The 24,466-nt window shown below is 34.5% G+C and overlaps 1 protein-coding gene across 3 annotated transcripts in view; it reads right to left on the bottom strand.

Moving 5' to 3' along the window:
* Positions 1-15,676: 15,676 nt before the first annotated feature.
* peng (Pumilio and CPL domain-containing protein penguin) overlaps positions 15,677-24,466 on the bottom strand; it is a 204,022-nt gene continuing 195,232 nt past the window's right edge. For all 3 annotated transcript variants that reach the window (XM_090410312.1, XM_090410310.1, XM_090410311.1), the window contains exon 16: positions 15,677-15,841. In XM_090410312.1, coding sequence (XP_090266438.1) covers positions 15,712-15,841 — 130 coding nt within the window. In that variant the 3' untranslated portion in view covers positions 15,677-15,711. The remainder of the gene's footprint in view (positions 15,842-24,466) is intronic.

Raw genomic sequence — 24,466 nt, 5'->3', positions numbered from 1 at the left:
TAATGTTCAGACATAGCACTGTCACATCTGGCAATCAGTTCAACAAGCTGTAAAAAATTTCCATTATTAGGGTCAAATAAATTATCAGATGTTCCACGAAATGGTAAGAATTGTTGACCCAAGAACTGGACAACAGCAATTAGGCGTTCTATTACGCTCCTCTAGTGCCGAATTTCTGAATTTAATAACTTTTGCTGCATTGAATCAATTGTCTGTTCTAATTTAAGCCTGGACGATAATTCGATCCACTTTTTATGGGACTCCAAATGGTTTTTTGATTTCTCGTGTTCATTAAGATACACATACAAATAACCCCAATCATTATTATTATTATTATTATTCCTGATACCTCCAAGGAGTCCGAAGACTCATCGCGGGAGGACATCTACAGCTGTCTCTACACCTAACCGCTACTACGAATAATCTCCATCAACGCCATCTACCGCCCACCTCCAACACCATCACACCTAGTAATTTTTGTCTGTAAATTGCGTGTGTTCTGAAGGGCCGATTTGTATGTATGCGGGATGAAAAACCCGAGTTTCCGGGAGAAAAAACCCTGCTACCTCCGTATGAGATCGGCTAACTCACCTTCGAATTGAAATCGACCAGATAAAGATTCCTCCCGTCGCGACGAGAATCGAACTTAGGCCTATTCCAATCGAAGGGCGCAATGTACCGTCGTTCTTCCAATTGCGCTACGGAGGCGCTATATACCCATCAGTAGTGAATGACATTGTATTACAGGAAAACAACTTACAGCAGAAACAAAATACAGAATCTTTTTCTTTTGAATACACAAACCATGATCGATTAATATGTTCTCCATTGCTTAGTTCCCTGGTGTAAAAATTTAATGAAAATTTCCTACCATTAGAGCTGCGCGGAAAAATGAAATCATTGTTTGATTTCTCTGGCGGGTCCTTTTTTACGATTTCCAGTCTTTCGGCTTAAAGAAGGATTCCATCTAGCTGGATCAGTGTACCTATCAAGTTCATCACTTAAATCTCTAGATTCGGAAATTGTCATATCAGTCTCATTTTCGAGATTCCTTGCGATGTCTATGTTACTGGGATCCGAGTTAGAAGTACTTGCCATGAGCTCAGAATCATTGGTTTCGGTACATTTACTTATTTCCTCCTGCCCTACATCAGCTGATTCAGTTTTTAGATATTTAAGTAAAGTCACGCTATGTTTTTGAATATCACGTTCTTTTTCCAGTTTCCGTTTGCGATATTCTGCACCTGATAGTTTTTTTCCCTTTTATCAGACATTGTAATCTATTTGAATATTAAAATTGTTTTAAACCCTACAATAAAATATTATTAGTAGTATGGCATTATTTAATAATTAATGGAGGTTGAAACACTGTACTAACTACTAATTTACATAAAACTCAAAAAAAATCTTATCACTGTAACATCAGTAACACTGAGCAAAATCAACTTTCCTTAATACACGCTCAAAAACAAGTGAAACGTTCTGGAGATTACAGTATCGACGGCCGTTACTCTAAGAGAGGTACTCTAGTGAAAATTTCAATTACTTCGTATATGACTCGTTTTCTAGTACACGTGTCTTGCCTTAGGCAGTAATTCATATAACCGGATTAAGTTTCAAGTTCCCGTGTTTAGTTCACAATGTATGCATACCCAACACTAAGAATTAGCATGATTAATACAACTAACAACTACAAGTTTTTACAAATATATTACAATATATTATACAAAATAGTGACACACAACAGTATGAACAAAATTGGCCTTGGGAATGGCAGATTATGTTAAACTCTGAATGAGATACTATTATATTATAATTCTTCTCATTCAGAAATTAACACCAGCTAACAGTGGGAAATTCAATTCATAGTAAGTTAACAAGCACAAGATGGAAATATAATATCGCATAATGAACTTTTAAATGGAGTTTTATTGCAGACTCCATTGTTGCATATGCAAGGAATAGAGAGGAGAGGCGAGAGGGAAAGAGAGTAAGCGAAGAATGACTCACATAGCTTCGATTACCGAAAAGCATTACGCGAGTATCATTGGTCAACGGATTGTCGGAAATAGAAACAGCATCATGGGCATAATAAGTCACTGGTCAACTTATTATAAAAACTGCGATCGTACGCATTATTATTATTATTATTATTATTATTATTATTATTTTTATTATTATTTATTTATTTATTTATTCCACATCTTCATTTTATTCACTTTCATTTTGGCCGCCCCCCCCCCAAAAAAAAAATTGTTGCCCCGTGCAAATGCACGCGTTGCACCGTCGGTAGAGCCGGCCCTGAATATGTCCATGTCGAACTGCGCTTACAGCTGTTACAACGTTGTACCATGCTTAGCACCAAGCGATTCGGGAATTCTTAAACCAAACTACCTACTTATCCTTCAGAGAAACGAAAATGTGTGTTATATATAGATGAGATCTGGTGAGCATGCTGGCCACTCGATTCCATTAATACCATTGTTCTCCAGAAGTATCTCCACTGCTCGTGTAATATGGTGTGACACTGTCATCCATAAAAATGAATTCTTTGCCTTATAGTAGGGTGACCAGACTTTCAAAACAAAAAAAAGAGACATTTTGAATTTTTCAGCAATTAAAAAAAAACCGGGAAAAAATGGACGCATCTGGTCGCTCTACATAAAAATGGAATAACATATAATTATAATTAGAGTACACAGGACTAAAGTGTGCATTATAATTATGGAGTATCAGCATTATCATTTTTATTATATTTATATGAAGACATTATTTCTTCCAAAAGTGTTAGTTTTTTCAAGATGCACTCATAAAAATCAATACAAGAAATGTCAAAGTGTTTCTTGATTACAATTATTGCTTTCACAGTCTTGGTGTTGAAGAGGTTTTTTCATCAGACCACAAAGAATTCACGAGAGAAAAAAATCTCTCTACAGCTGCGTTTGTTCCTGGGATTGCCATAACAAACGAACAACTGACAGTCCCTTCTTGAGCTACAAGACATTTATTTTCGTTAGTTAATTTCCCTTTGAATTTTTTTTTTGAATTTTTGAATTTTTGAATCGTGAAAAATGACGTAACATCTTCTCTTCAACTGCGGACAGCGGCTGAAAATTTATGTTTTTGCTTGGTCAAATGCTGTTTTATATTAGAGCAGCCTCCATGTTCAATTGAAAAAACCGAACGACACACAGTACGTTGCAAGTTGTTGTTTCGTCGTCTTTCAAGAAGGGTATTCTGAAGTAAGTTTCTGAACACGCAGTTCGCTTTCCATTTAACTGATTAAAACACAAATCCTCGAGATTGTGGTTTTAATCTTTTTTGCTGGCCTGGTTGGCGGAGTGGTAAGCGTATCCGATCTCCAGCCAAAAGATTGTGGGTTTGAATCCCGCCATGGGCATGGATGTTTGTGATTGTATGTGAAAATACTAGTGGTTGTGGTGGGCGGTAGATGGCATTCTACAAATACTGCCGAATTCTTCAATAACACTATCTTGTCCTAATTTATCTTCCCAACCCATGACATACCAAATCAACGCAAAATTTGTGTAGATGATGATTGTAGTTGGAGAATTGAATGGAGACAGAGTTGTAGAGTAGTTGCTCTCCCTTGATGAGTCTTTGGACTCCCTGGAGGTATCAAGTAATAATAATAATAATAACAATAATATATACTCGCTTTAACTTTCGCAACTACTAACAGACCGGCATAAGAAGCACAAAACAATAGTAACAGGGTTACTTTGTCTACCATACGCCCGGATGGTAGACCAAGTAACTGGTTAGTATTTGCGTCCTATCGCAGTGAGAGTGGGTTCATAACGGTTGATAATCGTCATGGCATGCATGTTTTCGATTTGAAGCTATCACATGTCACCAGCAGAAATATTATTCTTTCCATGTTCGAACATACAAGAATGAAGTCATGCCACGAATTTAAAAAAAGGGAAAAAACGGGACTCACGTTAATAAAAAGGGACAATTAGCGTCCCGTTAAGGTTTTGTCTGGACAACAGGACCAGAGTCTAAAAAATGGGACAATCGCGTTAAAAAAGGGACGTCTGGTCACCTTACCATAGAGCATCACGGAATAATTGAGCATTACGCTGAAGAAATTTGTTGCAATATCGTTCACCAGTCATAGTCCCTTTTTCGAGCACTTGTAGCTCGGTGCACCCATGTCTACCAACACCATCATCCCAGCATCTATCCATTTCAAGAACATTCTCCCGATGGTAAGCAGTACCACTTTCACACCAGATCGTGTGTTGTCTAGAATCGGAGGAAAGACTAAAATGATCTCCTCTATAAAGCAGGGCCGGCAGAAGCGGGCATGCGATGCATGCCGGCGCCGCTACGATGGGGGGGGGGGTGCCGCCGCCAGGGAACGGTTCATAAGTTAATTTTTAAGAAACAAAATTTTTATCATAAAGACAAAATAATTCTTAGAATGATCAATATTAAAATAAATGAGGCCGTATACACTGAATAAAAATTTAGAAAAAAAAATGTATATTGCCGCCTCTTAGATCAGCCGGCTGTTTACAATTTTGCAGCTAGAGCAGGCTAAATGCTTGCCTGCAGAATGTTGTGTCTACTGCAGTCTATCTAAAGTGAAACGGTGAACAGTTTTTATGTGCAGAAACGTATTTTCGTACAAAACATTTGTTGCTAGTTATCCGGTCATATGGTACGCATCTCAGTAGGCTACTGACAGTAACGCAGTGAGGACTATTATTTCGTCTCTGTGTCGTGTTGTGTAATTTCTTGTGGGTATAAAATAGAAATCGAATCAAAAATTTAAAAAAAAAAGTTATCCGGTGCACAAAATCATAAGCGTCATGCTGCGAAAGAAGCAGATATTAAGAAACAAACTGGGGCTCTTAATACATTTTTTAAAATATTAAAATATTCTGATGCAGATTATAACCAACTCGATACATCAGAAATCAGAGTTGAAGAACCGAGCACATCATCCAGTTTGCATGAAGATACTATTGCAACTATTGAACAAGATAACTGAACATGATTTAAGTGAAAAATAGTTAGGATTTAGTCAACTACAACAAGATTTAGTTGTAGTTGACCACGAAACTAACACATTGTTAGTCTCTGTGAATTTAGAAGATCCAGGTGAACGGGGAAATATTGATGAAAAATTACGAGTTGTTATAATTGAAATGGGGCCTGTTCAAAATAAAATATAATATATCCCAGAGATACATATGGTCGTAAATTTGGCGACACGTATTATAATAGAAAAATGGAAAACGGGAGCTCGTGCCAAGAACATGGCTCATTTATTCCGAAACTTTAAATTCTGTTTTTTGCTTTTGTTGCAAACTTGTCGCACCTACTGAATCAGCCACTGAGTCTTGTAGAAGGTTATAACGATTGGAAGAAATGTAAGTACAACTTTACATAGACATGACACTAGTTTAACTCACATGAAGAATTTCTTAGAATGGAAGGAACTTGATAAAATTTAAAATAACAAAACTACTATTGATTTCCAGACTCAAAGCATGTATGAAATGGAAAAGAAACATTGGACGAGTGTTTTAGAACGCTTGATTGAAATTATAAAATTCGTTAGTAGCGGAAATTTAGCTTTTCGCGGATCATCTGATAAATTATATGAACGAAATAACGACAATTTTTTAAAATTAGTCGAACTGGTTGCAATGTTTGATCTCGTTATGGAAACTCATGTTGAAAGGCCCTACAACGAATACAATAGGGTACATACACTATTTGAGTAAAGACAGTCAAAACGAAATATTGGAAACTTTACGTAACGCAGTCAGGGATACAATTTTATTATCAATTCTAAAATCCAAATATTATTCCATTATTTTAGGCTGCACACCTGATGCAAGTAAAACATAACAAATGACCATTATTATTCGTTTTGTTTCCTGTGACAATGGAATTGTCAAGATCAGGGGGAAAGTTTTAGGTTTTGCAGATATATCAGATTCCACAGGACGTGGTTTATGCGCAAAAATAATGGAACAACTGGAAAAATGGAACATTCCCATTGAAGACATGCGAGGTCAAGGGTATGACAATGCGATAAATATGGGCTCCAAAATTTGCTTTTTGAACAAACATCCTTCAGCTTTTTACGTGCCATGTGCTGCTCATAGTCTAAATTTAATCATTACCGATGCAGCCAAAGTGAATGCAGATACAATTAGTTTCTTTGCAAGTATTCAAGAAATATACAATTCTTTTTCATTCTCTTACAAACGTTGGGCAATCCTTTTAAAGTTCGTAAAAAAAATTAACATTGAAACAGCCATCAGAAACGCGATGGAAAAGTAAAATTAACCCAATCCGCCCTCTACGATATCAGTTAGGAGAAATTTATGATGCACTTTTTGAAATTTTAAATAATGAAAATTTTAATAAAGAAACTCAGCATGAAGCACAAACATTATGTGCTAAAATAAAGGACTACAAATTTATTTGCTCTCTTATAACTTGGTATGATTTACTTAACAGAATAAACCCTGTGAGTAAAATGCTTCGAGACAAAAATATGAACATTACACTTGCTTTAGAATCTATCGAAAACTTAAAAATATTCTTACAAGAGTAGCGATCAGATACAAATTTTAAAGTTCTAAAAACAGCAAAAGAACTGAGTGAAGAGGTGGATGGAGAACAAGAATTTAAAACTGGTACGGAAGTTCGACGACGAAAGAAGACACGACAATTTGACTACGAGCTTCATGACGAAACGCCACAATCGCCAGAAGATAAATTTAGAGTGAATGTGTTTTATACACTTCTAGACGTTGCAATGTGTTTCGTTAATAAAACGTTTTAAACAACTAAAAGATATGATAATTTCAATTTCTTGTATAGATTACTACAAATTAATAACGAAGATCTGCGAAAAATTTGTGATGATTTAGAGATTCTCTTGAAGGACTGCGACAATAAAAACGTAAATGCAATAGAACTATATGACGAGTTATGTGCTTTCCGGGATATTTTTCGGAAGGATAATTTAAATATTCAAAAGCCCTTTCGATATTCTTAACTTTATTGTGTCCAATAATTTATCTTTCCCTAACTTTTCAATTGCTTTGAGAATACTATTAACCTTAACTGTTAGTGTAGCGAGCGGTGAACATTCCTTTTCAAGTTGAAATTGATTAAAACTTACTTAAGAACAAGTATGTCACAAAAAAAGGCTTGTTAGTGTGACGTTAATAGCTATTGAAAATGATATATGTGCGGAATTAGACGTTAAGACCATTATTTCTAATTTTGTGAATATGAAGTCAAAAACCTTGAAATTTTAATTAAAAAATTTTCAAGTATATTTATGTAATTTAATTTATTTTCTGTTATTCTGTAAAGATATTATTTTTTGAATACTTATTAAATGTTCTAATTATTTCTGAATTATTCTATTATTTTCTCATCTATCTTGAGTTTCTTTTAATTTCCTAAAAGATAGTTCCACTTATAAAAATTATTACAAGTTACTAAAAATTTAGTAACTTGTAAAATGCAAGAATTTTTTAAACTTTAGTTCAAATAAATTTTAACTTTAATTAAAATTCATTTTAATTTGGTTAGCGATTCGGGTCGGTGAGAAGGCTATAATCCCTGTATCATTATATTCAACGATTAAAGTGAAGTGGCTTTATCAAAATTTGCTTTAACTTTTGAGAATTTTTTGAATATACGGGTTTTTAACGATTATCATGCCTAGTCAACACTCCCGGTTACATTTAGCGAACCAACGTGTGGCTGTTCTGTCAAAATTTATTTAATAAATTTCAAATAATTTAAATTTTTATTATCGTAAAAGAACCACATACTCCCGGATCGTTACAGGGGCGCTTATATAGAAATTGCATGCGGGCGTCAAGGACCCAGCGTCGGCTCTGCTGTAAAGAGTACATTAGCACAATGTTTTCGTGTCCAAGTTTTATGGATACAACACCACTGAAAAACATGCTCTGCGTTGATCTGTGGATAAAGGCAGTGGTGTGTTGGTAAATTTTTAACAACCGGCTCGCTTTATGAAAAATTTGATTCCTCACAAAGTTCTATTGTATCTTCAGATGTCTTTGTTTCTGCTTCTTCAAAATTTGTCCTTTTAATGTTTAAGAAATTTCGTTCTATTTCATTTTTTCAACTAACGGCTATCCGCTTTTTCGACCACAAAACTCTAACCCTGATTAAAATTATTTTAATTATTAAAAAAAAAAGAAAAAAACCGAAATAAAAACATATATTAAAGAAAATGTTCCTATATTACCTACAACTTACCTATTATCAAATGAAATCCTGAACAAAAAAAAATGTAACACTAATATTACCACTCGTAGTCGATCAATTTTATTTTTGTATTTATCGATAGTGCAACAATGTTGTATTTCCTAGAACTTAAATATTGGAAGTTCTTGGAAATTCGCGAAAAATAAGGCATTATTGTTTATTCAAATACCTAGTTCGGGAGTTTTGATAACGTGTTTGTGTTTTAATGAATACAGACATTGTTTAGTAAATAAAATCATTTCCAAATTCCCGTTCGTAAATTGACTTTGTGTTTTGTGAATTCTCCTTTATGCATTTATTTTTGATAATAATAATAATAATAAATATAAGTGTTTATTATACAATTTCAAAATATTTACGAGAAAAAGTATATACCGCCATTCATCATCTATCCTTTCATAAAGAATTTTAATAACCGGCTCGCCAGACTTAAAAACATTAACAACCGGTTCGCTAAATTTGAAAAATTTTTAACAACCGGCTCGCACGAGCCTGTCCCAACACACCACTGGATAAAGGGATGCATACTACAAGTCTTCAGGCGTAGAGGCCAAGTTGTCGCAGACGTATACAACAGTGTGCCGAGATATCCATATACATGTGCTTGCATGAAGCCAACTTCCATGCTGAGCTGCCGTGGTGAATCAATTACGTTTTGCTTTTATAACTAAAAACCTGTCATCGTTCTCCACAGTAGAGAGAGGACGACCTCGATACATTGCTATGTGAAATTCCCTGCTCTCGGACGATATCAGTAATTCTAAGGGTCAAGCTTTCTAATAATTCTTTCCCATGTGAAATCATCTAGTGATATCTTTGAGATATTACAAGATATCCAGGTTTTCAACATTATACGTTCAAAAAAAAAAAAAAGCTTCCTTCAAACACCATTCACTAAGTGCAGCCTTTTGTCTTTTTTCATGATGAATTCTACCATGTAACCCTTTGTGCGCGCAATTCCAAAATCTGAATATGTACTCGTTTTCTACTCGAAATAGTAAGTTATATAAATTGCTAGAATCTGATTTTCCTGAATTTGCCGGGCTGGTTGGCCGAGTGGTTAGCGTTCAGCTCTCTAGCCAAAAGGCTGTGGTTTCGAATCCTGCCATGGATTTTCTTTGTGATTGTCTGAGAAAATACTAGTGGTGGTGGTTGGCGGTAGATGATGAAGGTACTTTCGGTTGGTGGAGACGGAGAGCTGTAGAGTGGTGCCCTCCCTCAATGAGTCTTTGGACTCCCTGGAGGTGTTATGTAATAATAATATAATTTGCTGTTGTAATCTTCATAAATAGTGCTCGCCTTTTGATTCCGGATAGCATTGTAATTAGTGAGTCTTAAGCCAGCTATCTCTGATTGATAGTATTGGTATGATTGGTAGATCTAAAGTATTCCTCAGTCTCCGAAAGATAGATAGGACTAAAAGGGCATAGTGTACTGCTTATAAAGGACTAAAAGGCTTAATTAATTTTTTTTCAGTCTACTAGTTTCCTGAAAATTCTTGTGTTTCACATGATCAGGAGAAATATGCGAATAAACGAAAAGAAAAAAAAACAGGTTTTAACAGGCAATGTACATAAATAAATGTTTTTAAAAAACAGAAATAACGAAAGTAGACGCGAATTTGCTATGATGTGATCTGCTTCGAACTACTGGTAACTGCGTGCATGTCATGACTTCCCAATCCACCATCTCAAGAAACTTACTATTTCTTGAGATGGTGGATTGGGAAGTTTCGAGAGATTCGAGGTCTTGATGAGGGATTAGAGTCACCTTTATGTTTTATTGCCGCGCTATGCTTCTTATTTTGTTTGCGACTGACAGTAAATAAGGGAGAATCACTGTTCCTCTGAAGTCTTATTTTTCATATTCATCTGACTGTTTAGGTGGTTGATGTAGATTTCATGTTCTACTATAACCATTATTTAGGAGAATGATGCTTAGTTTATCGAGCCCTTAGTTTCTAAAAAAAAAAAAAAAAATCAGCTAACGCCTTTTTGTTCCCGTATAGGGAGTAGGTGAGGTCGCTTAGTTTCTTTTATTTGTAATTCTGTAAGTTCTATCATGTAGATCATAAATAATGTCTATTCTTTAGGCTGGGTGGTAATGGGATGTAGAGGGGAAATTTAGTTCAGTGCTTGTTGGTTTCCTATACATTGAGAAATTGACTGTGTTCTGGAGGACACGTCTACAAATGTCTAAAAATGGTAAACACCCGTTTACTTCCAATTCGATTTACTCCCACTTCCCATAGCACTCAGTGTAAAAAATCGGCATTATTCGTTCCTATGTGATAGAGCTTACAGAATCTCCACTAATAACATTGTTGCCATCATCATCACTGCTCGTAGAGCCAATACCCGTGTGTCATGCTTGATTCACTATTCTTTGCTATTTCTACCTGTCCGTTTCCAGGTGACTCAAATGAAAGGTAAAACCAAACAGCACGTATTGTGGCAACAAACCAAATTGCTCCACATAAATTACAAAATTTTCTCAAGAGCGTTCGAGTCAGCTGAAATGATAAACATATTGAACAGTTCAACATAACACAGGATTATTCTGCATGAAGTCTGGTATTCGATAATTAACACAACACGCACGTGGTTATTAGTTCTTCGCAGACAACAACACAGAAAATACATCATAGCTAATGCGTGTATTTCACTGTTATTCCTGTTTTAAAATATTTTATTATGTCCGAGTGAGTTATTTGTTATATATATATATATATATATATATATATTAAATTTCTGCTTACAATGTGAAATACAAGAATTGTCCCGAAACCACTTAAGTAATGAATAAATTATTTCGGTCTACTCTTTGTTTTTCAATGTGGAATAATATTGACAGACAGGTTTCTATTATGTACGCACTCACTTGCTTGCTACACAGTGCTACCAATTTAGCTCTTTTAAAGGTAGATCTAGCTCCTTTTTTTCTTCCCTAGCCTCCAAAAATTTTAATCTAGCACCAAGCTCCAAATCTAGCTCCTTCAGAACTAGTTTCAGCTCTTTTTAGTTGTTTTTATAATTTACTGTTAAAGAAATTGTTTTAAATGTTTTCCAGATGCTTGCATTTGATAAGGAATTGAATTCTATGTTTGGTGAGAGCATCATGCACGTGTCAAACGTACGATGACCTCAGTCAGTCACGTGGCCTAACAGTCTGCCATTTTGCCGCCTTAAAGTTGATAGCATCGCTACAAGTCTTTGCACAGTGTTCTGGTTGGTAGTTACGATAGCGGGCGGGAAGTTTTCAAAGACTGATCGTAATTTGTTGCAGTAAATAGTTGTATATCCTTCTTCAAAAATGAGCAAGGAGAAAAATAAAACTTACAAGCAAGTTTTATTGTAAAAACACGCACCGAATGAAGTGCTCTGCAATTGTAAAGAATGTTCTAAGTGAGAATTTTGAAGAAGATTCTAATCGGATATTGGAGATAAAAATTTCAGCTTGCTAATAGGCGATTCTGCACATCTCACAGTTGTGCAAAATCTCTGCGAAAAATATTAGAATTTTTAGTTGCCGAAATATAAGTGGTTTTCACATTCTTCTTCAAGACAAGCAGCATACAAATAGCTGTATCAAATTATCAACAAATGATTCTCCTCTGAAAACTGTAAGCAACTGTGCAAAAAGGTGGCTCTCCACTGAACCTACAGTAGACAGAATTCTCAGCCAGTGGCTGGAATTACAAACTCACCCAGTCACACTCACTTCAAAGTCATGAGTGTGACTGAGAAATGTTACAAAGCTCAAATTTTGTGGGAGATGTACAAAGATGAAAGGAATCTGCTGTACTTTTTTATTTTTGCATCCTGTTCTAGTACAAGTTCAGCAAGTTAACAAAATTTTCGAATCTAACAGTGTGGATAAGACGAGATTATTTGAAGACCTTTCTCATTTGATACGCTCTATTGCTAATATGTTAGTGCTACCATCATCCACAGTCGATCCTCTAGAGTCAGAGGTTGATGACTATTTGTATCCCAAACCACATATTGGTTACAGATTTGAAAGAAAAATTTCAGAGTTGATGATACAAAAGAAACTAACACAAAATGATGAACACAATCTTTGAAATAGAGTAAGACAGTTTCTTCCTGGTCTCTACAAACAGCTTATGCAAGGTTGCCTGAAAACTTGAAATTTTAAGAATGATCTCTTCTTTTTCTGTTGACAATACCCTAAAACATATAAAAGAACCTGTTACTCCCATCTTAGAAATAATGCTCAAAACAGAAAAAGTTGTTGCTGCTGCTGAATACTAATACAATACCATCCACTAAAATAAATGGACAAACATAGCAAACACTGAGCTATTCTGGACTCAAGTACAAGAATACAAAGATGCATCTGGAATAAATCCATTTAAAGAAATTGCTTAGTGTGCACTAAATTTATTAATACTTCCAAATTCTAATGCGGAAATTGAACGAATTTTTAGTTCCATGAATGTAGTTAAAACTAAATTAAGAGACAATATGGAATTGCCAATGCTGACAGCTATTTTGTCAGTCAGGTGTGGCCTCAGGCGTGACGAGTGCTGTACAGACTATCATTTACCAGCATCTACACTGAGTAATATTGGAACGATGGCCACATATAATAAAGCCGAAAAATCTAAGTGAAAACGTGGGTGAATTAAACGCAGAAAACTTTTTAGATTTCTAACAAGGACGAACTTTTTCTTTTTCAGTGTGCCAGCTGCCTTCTCTAATGCCTCAAAAAATTCCTCCATTTCTTAGTAGAACCTTCTGTGGGATGATAAGCGCAAATAAGTCTCATTATGCGGTCCCCCATTCTGATATTTTCCCACATCACTCTACTTAATATTGCCTGCCATTCAGGATTATCATCATATGTAGCGTTGAATACTATAGCTACTCCCTCTCTTCACTAATTTCTATTGCCTGAATATAACATTTTGTATTTGTTGTTTAGAAGCCCTCACCTGTTTGTCTTCTTTGTTTCAATTATTTGAGAAGTAAATGATTTATATTACACATTGATGAAACTGATTAGTATTATTGGAGATTACATGATTTCCAAATTATATGTTATTTATATTCAATGTTTTTATGTATATATGAATAATGAACAAATAGATGAAATTATGCTTTTAAAATTTATATATATGTGTGCACTTGAAAATACAAATAATTAAGAATACTAAGTGTTTCGAATAAATACTGGGTATTTCAGGTGAAACCTTCAAGTATCAAGTGCTAGTTTTAATCTGAAGTACTCAGTACGTTTTTCAAGTTTTCAAAGATATCAAATAAAAAATCATTTGAAATAATTACTTTATCACTATCAGCAGTTTCTGATAATATGTGCTCTCAAGAGAAGGACTATATAATTAGTTTACATCACTCCTAGCTTTTTTTATTATTTTTTTTTATTAACAATTTTAAAATTCAAATTAATCTATATGTCAGGTCTTCAAATTGTCTGATTTTACATTTTAGTTTTTCTAAAGCACTGTTAATTGCATAAATCCATCTAGTTCTTGGACTTCCTCTGGTCTTTTTCTTGCCATCAAAACATTATGCTAACTTTTCATCTCCCATTCTGTTGAAGTGACTATACCACCATTACCACAGATAAGCTCTGCTCACAATTCTTCGATGCTAACACTATCAGCTACCTTTCTAATCTCTTCATTTTTAGTTATAAAAATGTCATTAGCCAATATGTTCACTCCAATTTTTCTCAGAAGTCTCATACTGTGGTCTCTAGCCTTTGATCAACTGTTTCATTTCTAACCAAACTCTCAGATCCATAAGTTAAAATTGGTTTGAACATTGTTTTGTACACTGCTAATTCAGTATTTTGGCAAATTTCTCACATATACATTTATATGTGTGTTAGAAATTTCCCATATATACATTTATTCAAATAGCTATCCTTATACTAGCTTTGCTCATTCTATATTTTAGCATTTAATTTGTAATCTTCATCAAAAACTATAGCACAGAAGATGCAATCACCACTTTCAATGAGAAATAAATGATTTATATTACACATTGATGAAACTGATTAGTATTATTGGAGATTACATGATTTCCAAATTATATCTTATTTATATTTAATGTTTTTATGTATATATGAATAATGAACAAATAGATGAAAAACAATGAGCTACATAGGCCTTAACTATGCCTAAATAGGTGAAAATTTTATTTCTTCAATAGGTCCCCCCCCCCCAAGAACGGAGCTAATCATTTCCATGTTCATGCCATTTTATTTCTGATTTTCATATCAAACTTATTACAGCATTTATTCATTTCAGTTAGATAATCCTGGAGTCTTGTACAGGATTTATTGAGTCATATAATAGTGCCTGCATAAAGCAAACATTCAGCTGAATATCTGCAGTTCTCTCATCAGGTTCAATGCTACTTTCTTTCTCAATGTGTGATTTAAAGAACTGAATAATAGCAGTGGCCCTAGCAAACCATTGGTGCTTTTTTTTTTTTTTTTTTTACTTGTAAATTAAGGTAATGGTTTAATAACATTTTAAGCAGTCATGTACGTGAGTAATCGACAAAGCATTTATTTATGTCAGTTACTGAAAAAAAAAATTATAATTTTTGCAAATGAAAGAGTTAGAAATGAAAAATTTCTTAAGGAAGGGTGAAGGGCAACATACTGACTAGTTTGGTCATGTATCCACATTAAAAGTTTTTCCATTTTGGCAATATGACTGACATTTATGGATAACCATAGTATTAATTCATGTAGCACTTTTCACTTCACTTTGTTTTAACTGTAAAAACAGGTGTGGAGTAAGTTTAGCCTGCAGCCTATCTTAGTGGCTGCAGGCTAAACTTGCCTCATTGTTTCAAGTAAACTTAAATTTACTGATGATGGTATATCGAACACTATCATCACTAAATTTAATAATTTTAATCATGATATCTTATGTAATAGGTTCATGAGACTTCTTCCCACTAAAACAATAGTACCCTTACTTTGATTTTTATCTGTGATTAACAACAACAACAACAAAGTAAAATAATAAGCAGTTTATAATTAGATTGAAACACCAAAACAGACAAAGCAAGCAACAATGTCATAAACTGAGTTCATGAAAACCGTGCAGTGGTTGATTCATAGCACCATCATGTCGCTAAAACCATTGTATGTGTACACCACCATAAAGTCAAGTGTAGTAAATACTGTATAGGCTACATCCTGCTGAGCACCATAAGCCACTTACAACTGTTTCCCAATAAAGATAGCAATATTAAAAAAAATGTGACAGTGAATATTTTTACTTTTCTATTATTTATCATTATTTTGTAAGGTAGGAAGTTTCCTACAAGGAATGTGACTGAAATGTTATGGAAGCAAACACTAAATACAACATTCTCTGAGTTTTATTAGAAAAACACAAAATTACGACTTTTTTAATTTTTCTAATAAAACTTTATGCCCCTTGGTTTTACTATTAGCTAAAGTTTTTCGCTGCCCAACTAATTCTTCTTTAATTCTTTGTACAACAGATTCTTGTCCTGTTTCAAGTAAGCTAAAAAAAAAATGATGGTAAAGATAAATCAACATATTATAATTCAATAAAAAAATTATAAAAGCAAATTAACTTATTATTCAAAAACAGGATCAAAAGTGCATATTAAAATTACCACTTATCAGAATTAAGGTCATCATTAGGTCTGAAACAGGACTGGAAATTCTCAAGAAGACTACACAATTTGTAGATCTAAATGGATTAAATCTCAGATGTCTCAACTTGCAAATGGAACTGATGTTTGTAGTACGACTTTGAACTAGAGATATGCCGAACTCTGGTCAATGTGCAGCAACAAAAATCTCCGACTATACCATTATTTGTGGTCCTGCTTTTAACCTGGGGTATATTTTTGATATTATTCTTTCAGCTGTTAAGTATTAAATATGTGATAGAAAAAACTACTTGGGAATAAACTGGTGAAGGTATCTACAAACTTATGGGAAAAGGCCAATGCTGCATAGTGGTTGAATTTTAGTGCCCTCTGCACAATGTTACCACTATTTTTGCTTAAGGATCATTCCTTAAGCAAATTTTGTCACCTTATCCTTTTAGATAGAAGAAAATATTTTTTTTAAAAAAAAAAAAATTCTTCTTTTTTTTTAAAAAAAGAAGAATCTCCACAATTTGCACAATTTCAGAAGTTTTTAAATTAATCACAGAACATCTCCATGCAATCCATTTTCTGATTTTTTTACTGCCATTTTAATTCTCAAGGTCTGGACATTTTTTAGTTTGATTGTTTATTTGCATTTTCAGAGAAACTACTTTTTTTTCATATGCTACTTGTTTTAGTTATTCTGAATGCTCTTTTTCTCAATTTTGTACTCAATCTTACAGGGTCTAGAATTGAATCCACAAGTCTGACTTATAGTGCATTTTATTATGTCCAAATCACCTTGACTCAATTTTTTCTAAGAAAAAAATTCTCTTAAAATTTGCAAAAATTATAAACAGCTCATTATGAAGCTCAAAAAGTTTAGGGAAAATAAAATTTATTAAATTTTTATGAAAAATAGCAAAATTGGTCACATTCCGTTCTTTTCATCCCTTCAGCTTAGTCAACCTTCTGAAAATGAAGAATATGCATTTTTTTTCTTGCATCTTTCTGCATGCTTAATAGATTCACTTACCAAGACGACCACCCATGTGGTGTGAAGTAAGCAAATCAACTACTTGTTTGAGAATTTTTACATGTCTAGAATTTGCAAAGAACATGTGCACTGCAATTTTAAGTGTTTGTAAAATTTTGTTCTATTTTATCCAAATTTACATAACTAGGAAATAAAAATAACTAGTACTCACTACTTACATATAATTTCTTTTTCACATTATGATCACAGTTCTACAGGAATCAACATCACAAACACATCAAAGATCCCTGACATAGAATGCTAGCAGACAGCAACACTTTTTTCACTGACAAGGAAATAACTGTGTTATATTCTTGTGTTGTCAATTGCCTCTGCAGGTTTGGACATGGCTTTTTAGTGTTTTATATAATTCCTGTTCATATCCCATTTCCTTAACCAAATTATTACCATGTTTCATAACTATCAATGACCATATTATTTTATCACTTTAGTTATCAAAATGAAATGCTCTTTGAAAACATAATGAAGTAAACTATTAAAAAAATAAGTAAGTACAGATTAAATTATTGTTCCACTATTTAGATATTCAAAGTTGCAAATGTTATTTTTTTTCCCCTTTTTGGGCATTCATTCTCTATCGCCCCCCCCATTTGTTATTATCACATGGCATACCACACATGATCCTAAAAAATAAAATTGTCTTGAAAAACAGATGTTACTAAATATGCTGAAAGATGCAACAATAAAAAACAAAAAAATGTGGTTTCTTCATTTTCAAAAGGCTGTCAAGACTGAAGGAAAATAATAATTGGATTAATTTTATTTTATAACAACCCATTAAGAGAATCTCTCATAAAAATTTCGATCATTATTGTCCTTTGGACTTCAGAAGTCAACTTTTTAATTTTTTTGCAAATTTTTTTTCATAAAAGGAACACTATTTTTGTCTTTCTTTAATGATTCAGGGTAATTTTAGGAATACATATTCGACATGTGTAAATGGAACACAAAAAATCAGACTTGTTTTCATGAGGAAAGAGGATTTAGAACACCTAAAGCATTCTGCAGCCACCTTGAAAAAATATTAGTCTGAAAATGGAAATAAGAAATCAAAATTATATAACTTGAGCATTAAAAATCAGAACTTGAATAATATGAAAATAAGATGTGATCAGATAACTCACTTTCATCAAAATACAAAATTATGCAGCTTCAATTTGATTTTTGAACTGATGATTTCACATGGCATGATCCTTACTGAAAATATGGTGATCTAAGTGTAGTACTAATTTTCTTTCCTCCTTTATCCATTCTGCTATATAACATGAGTGATGATTCTAGAGCCACCTCTATGCATTATTATACAGAATCCAAATATTTCTTTTTTTTCGAGGTATAGCTTTAAAATAGTTGTTTCACAGAATGAATTAATGTTTTAAGATGTTTCCCAGTCAGCTAACGAATAATCTATCAATATTTTTCTATGTGCTTATAGAGGGCCTGTAAAGAATTCATCAATTTGAAGAATGCATAGAATACATAATGAGTCAAACAGAAAAATGGATTCTATGCAGGGAGTAGGGATAGATAAAGAAAAGACAAAATACATGCAGTTTCTATTCCAATCTTGACAATTCAATTTTTAAATTTGTCTTCCTAAGAAACTCAACTAGCAGTTTTTAGGTACCTCTATAAATGAACAGTATTCATTTGCTTCAGGATGTCTGTATGTCTCTGTATGAAATGATTTTGTTGAAAATTAATAATTAAGACTGAGGACAATATCAATGTTTGTTAAAATAATACAATAATATAAACACAAAACTACATTCTTTATTGCACAAGTGATGAATGCAATGGAGCTATTCTTAGGAGATGGTGATTTTAACTCTTGGGATATCTGTATCCAGTGAATTATCCTGCATTAATTTTCTTGCTTTAAGCAACATACCTTAATACTCTGAATATTCATTTCATGTTTCCTAATTACATACTTTCACCCTCCTTCATATGAGTAATATTTGGATAAACATTTTCTATGATCATCCCACGTCAGAACAAGTATAACTACATTTCTACCTCTCCCATCTTCTTTTACTATTGCCAATGATCTCTCATAAATGATTCATACTTACTAAAATACCAGATAATCCTGACTTGTCCGTAACGCTCTTCATTTCTTCCTTACATATAATTCTAAGTATGACAGATTGTGTTTGCCATCTAGATAATTTAGATCATAACTGGTGTTCATTTGACAGAGTACATTCATCCAGAGATGTCTTAACCTACAAGTGAATCTTGGAGCAGAGTACATAAAAATTCAATAATTTAAAAGAATTAAATTTTAATTTTTTTTATGATGAATGAAGGAGAGAGAGTACATTAAAAATAATCATGATGTGTGCAGTAATATACAAATAGCACCTGGGACAAATATTTCAAGCAACCAAAATATGGTTGCTTCTTGAAGGTCAATTCCCATACTTGTATAACAGGGATATACACTGCTTGGAAAGAAGTCAACAGACACCCCCATGGGCAAGGTGCATTGTGCCATGTAATGAGTTATATCTTTGTATCCAGCATAAATTGAATGAATATGATGCTCCTAAGTCAGTGTAATGAAATGGTTGTGAAAAGGATTTTACAGGTGAAATGGTTGTGAAAAGGGAACTGACAGAGTTTGAAAAAGACATTGTGACAGGATGCCATGTTGTAGGCCTAACTGTTTGGCAAATTGTTGACAAATTAGGCCATCCTAGGTCAATAATCAGTGATACCATACTAAATGGACGTGCAGACAGTACTGCAAGTACTTACCACAGTAGATGACCTACCATACTCACCAAATGTGACTGTACCGTGCTATAAAAGATATGTAAAAACCATCATTCATTGGCTGATATGTTAAATGCAGAGTTCTGGGCATCAATTGGAAAACATGAATCTGCACAAAAATTCAGAACCGAGGCTCTCAACATGGGTTTCATTGGTAGGACCACAATATGCAAGCCTCACATTACCTAGTTATTGTTTCTAATATAATTAATATCATCATCATCAAATTCGGGGTGCTTAAGGGTCAAAGCTGTATAACTGAGAGGAGACCTCCACATAGCCTTTAAAGGAATGCGGAGAACCGACCAGGGCTTCTGACCTAATGTCCAATCCTCACCTTCTCGTGGTGCACCCTGTTGGGTATCTACTTTGATACTGAACGAACGAGGATGGGCTGGCAATTTGGGATTTAGCCGACCAAATTGTATTCTTATTGGTTAAACCAAAATAAAAAATGATGGTACAACATGACAAAATTTCATGCCGGCTGGGGCGTCGCCCGGTTAAACAAGGCCCCCGTTGTTTTCGCCAGGGAACCAGGGCGAACAGCGAAAAGTCAGCTACTGGAACAAATCTGAAAACAAACCCCAACTCAACATCACCAGAGTTAAAGATCGGTACTATCAACGTAAGAAGCCTGAATGGCAAAGAAATGGAGCTAGCTGAGGAATTAGATAAGTACCAGATCGACATAATAGGGGTGACTGAAACAAAAAGACCAAAACTGGTGAGATCTTTCTGAGCAATAAATACAAAATGTTATATTCAGGCAATAACAATCAAGGAAAAGAAGGAGTAGCCATAGTATTCAACACAAAATACGAGGCTAATCTTCTTGAATGGCAGTCAGTCTCAAGTAGAGTAATGTGGGCAAATATGAGAATGGGGAACTGGACAATGAGACTTATTTGTGCCTATGGTCCCACAGAAGGTTCTACTAAGGTAGAAGTGGAGGAATTTTTTGAGGCTTTAGAAAAAGCAACTGACACAATGAAAAAGGAAAAGTTGGTCCTTGTTGGGGATCTAAATAGTAGAGTAGGAAATGATTGTGAGACATACAAAAATATTTTAGGAAAATTTGGAGAAAAGAGCAAAGCTAATAATAATGGCAAATATCTGTTGGATTTCTGCTCAGGACATGGACTGGTTATTACTAACACCATGTTCCAACATAAAAATGCACACAAATTCACATGGAGAGAAGAGGCTAGGAATAAGAAAAGTCTCATTGACTATGTTATTGTTGATAGTGATGTTTTCTCCCTGGTGCAGGACACCAGAGTGTACAGAGGATTTGAAATTGGAAGTGATCACTATTTAGTCTTGAGCAGGATAAAATTGAATTTCATATTGAAAAGAATAACATGTAAGAAAGTTTTAAAGCGAATAAAAGTTGAGCAGCTCTCAGATGTAAACTGTAGACTAAAATACAGAAATATTATTGAAAAGAAAATGAAAGAGTTTGAGAACAGGAATCAAACCTTGGAGATTCAGGGGCAAACTCTGAAGGAAACATTGATTGATTCTGCCAGAGAGGCATGTGGTGAGGTTGTGTGCAAAGATAAAAAAATCAGAACTCCCTGGTGGACACAGGAAGTTAAAGAGGCAGTGAAAGAAAAGAAGAAAGCATATCAAAAGTTCCTGGCAAATAAGTCAGCTTTTACTCTTACAGAATACAGAGACAAATGTAAGAAAGCTAAACAGTGTGTAAAACTAGCTAAACAAAAGTCATGGGAGGACTTTGGCAAGAATATAGAAAATAAATATCAAGAAGGTGGCAAAATATTCTGGAGGTTGTTGAAGAAGCTTAGGAATGGAGGAAAGAGTGCTGTAAAAGGAATTAGAGATGATAAAGGTGAAATGAAAACAGGAGAAAAAGATATCCTTGAAGTATGGAGTAATTACTTTGAAAAACTGCTAAATGAAACAAGCAGTGATGACAGCACAGTGATAAAAAACACTGACCAGGCATGCAGTCAGGAATACATATCCATACTTGAAGTAGAAAAAGCCATCAAAGGCTTGAAATGTGGAAAGGCAGCAGGAGTAGATGATATTCGACCAGAAATGCTGAAGTATGGTGGTATAAAAGTCTTACAGTGGCCGCACTGCATAGTTCAGAAAGCCTGGACAGAGGGACGAATTCCTGATGATTGGAGTAGAGCTCTCATAGTACATATATATAAAAAGGGAAATAAAACTGAATGTGAGAATTACAGAGGTATTTCCCTACTGAGTGTTCCTGGCAAGATCTATGCAAGTATACTTGAGAAACGGTTGAGAAGAATTGTGGAAGAAAAGCTTGGTGAAGAACAAGCTGGATTCAGGCCAAATAGAGGCTATCAGGATCAGATCTTCACTTTACGACAAATAGTCGAGAAAGCATGGGAATATAACAAAGATCTGTATTTAAGTTTTGTCGATTTGGAAAAGGCATATGACAAGGTGCCAAGAGAGAAGCTATTCAATACGCTGCAGTTATATGGTGTCAATGGGGCATTATATCAAGCAATACTTAGTCTTTATTTGAGTTGTGAGTCAGCAGTTAGAATTGAAGGAAGTACAGGAAGATGGTTTAATGTTAAATCTGGTGTGAGACAAGGATGTACATTATCCCCTCTGTTATTCATTATCTATATGGATCACATTATGAAGGAATGTGGTATTAAACCTGATATCAAAATTGGCGATGTTAATGTCAGCTCTTTGCTTTATGCGGATGATGTTATACTTCTAAATAAATCCGCTACAAGTCTGCAAGATTCTCTGACTAAATTGAATAGCTGTTGTAATAGATATGATATGAAGGTCAGCAATAAAAAGACAAAGACAATGAAAATAGGCAGAATCATTGAAAATGTCAACTGTGCTGTGAATGGAGAACCTGTGGAACAAGTAAAACATTTCAGCTACTTAGGCACAATTTTTACTGAAGATGGTAAACTAAATATAGAAATAGACAACAGAATCAGCAAAGCTGGTATCGTGGGAAGTCAATTGAATAAATTCATATGGAATAAGAAAGAAATTAGTCGGAACACTAAATTAGCTGTATACAAGACTGTGTTCAAACCAATTTTAACTTATGGATCTGAGAGCTGGGTCAGAAGTAAAACACTTGACCAAAGACTAGAGACCGCAGATATGAGAGTCCTGAGAAAGATTAGAGGCGTGAACAGATGGCATCAATGGCAATATCATATTAAATATGAGGATATTAGGAAAGAACTTGATATTGTCAGCATTCAGGAATGTGTTAGCAGAGCTAATCTCAGATGGTATGGTCACTTAAATAGAATGGGAGAGGAAAGATTAGCAAAACAAGTGTTCTCTGCCAGGTTGGCAGGAAAACGACCCAGAGGAAGACCAAGATATAGGTGGATTGATACGGTACAAAGTGCCTTAGACGATAGAAATATAAGATCTGATAATGTTGGAGTCTTGACAAGTAACAGACTGATTTGGAGGAAAATTGTAGATAGGAAGTTAGTAATGATGTAATTTTTTCCATGTAGTACTATCATATCCTGTACACCCCTTGAGGGTACATGGCAGGAATTTGATGATGATGATGATCATCAAATTCCTGCCATGTACCCTCAAGGGGTGTACAGGATATGATAGTACTACATGGAAAAAATTACATCATTACTAACTTCCTATCTACAATTTTCCTCCAAATCAGTCTGTTACTTATCAAGACTCCAACATTATCAGATCTTATATTTCTATCGTCTAAGGCACTTTGTACCGTATCAATCCACCTACAGGGTGTTCGGGATAAATTTGACATATTTATAATTAATTATATTTTTCCGTAAGTTACATGTATTAACACACACTTCTCTTCATTTAAAAGTTTGGACCCTTCTTCATTCATATACAAGATGTCAGAAAGGATGGATAGCTGGAACCCACCTGAATCATGGAAGAGAATAACTTGTATCATGATGATTCGTGCCCGCCATCAAAATAAGGATATTACGACTGCTGCCCAATGCTCCCTGAATACAGTAAAAACAATCAGGCATGAACTAGAGACTTGCAATGGTGACTACGAGGATGTAGCAAGAAGAAAGATCCCTAGCAGACGATCTGATTGCGTTCGTACAGCAGAATTCCTCGCAAATCTGCAGGAACAGGTGTTGAAGAACCCTGGCATTGGAATTCGGGCTTTGTTCGTGGAGTTGCTAACTGTAGTCAAGCCCTGGATAACAAGGGTAGCCAATGGTAGGCCGTATGTATGGCAGCAGGATTCGGCCCCTTGCCACACCTCTGAGAAAAGTCAAAAATGGTTGTCTGAAAATTTCTACGACTTCACCAATCCAAATGTTTGGCCACCAAACTCCCCAGACCTTAACCCCATGGATTATTTTGTATGGGGCGCAGTTGAAAAAGACACCAATCGCACTTCCAGTAATACAAAAGCCCAGTTAATGGATAAAATTAAAACAGTTTTTGCGGCCCTTCCCAGGGAGACTGTAGCATCAGCTTGTTCGAGGTTCCGAAGCAGAATTGAAGCTGTGATCGATGCTAATGGTGGTTATTTTGAGTAAATCTTGTTGATAGTATTGTAATTAACTCTGCCTGTAATGTTTTTTTGTCAATTCATTAAATTTAATAGATACAAAGAAGATTTTCTTTTTCCTTACTAAACTGTCAAATTTATCCCGAACACCCTGTATATCTT

Source organism: Typopeltis vanoorti, chromosome 20 (genome assembly GCF_054136105.1).
Source record: "Typopeltis vanoorti isolate ZY-2024b chromosome 20, IOZ_Tvanoo_1.0, whole genome shotgun sequence".
NCBI classification, from domain to species: domain Eukaryota; kingdom Metazoa; phylum Arthropoda; class Arachnida; order Uropygi; family Thelyphonidae; genus Typopeltis; species Typopeltis vanoorti.
This window is presented reverse-complemented; position numbering and strand designations above follow the sequence as displayed.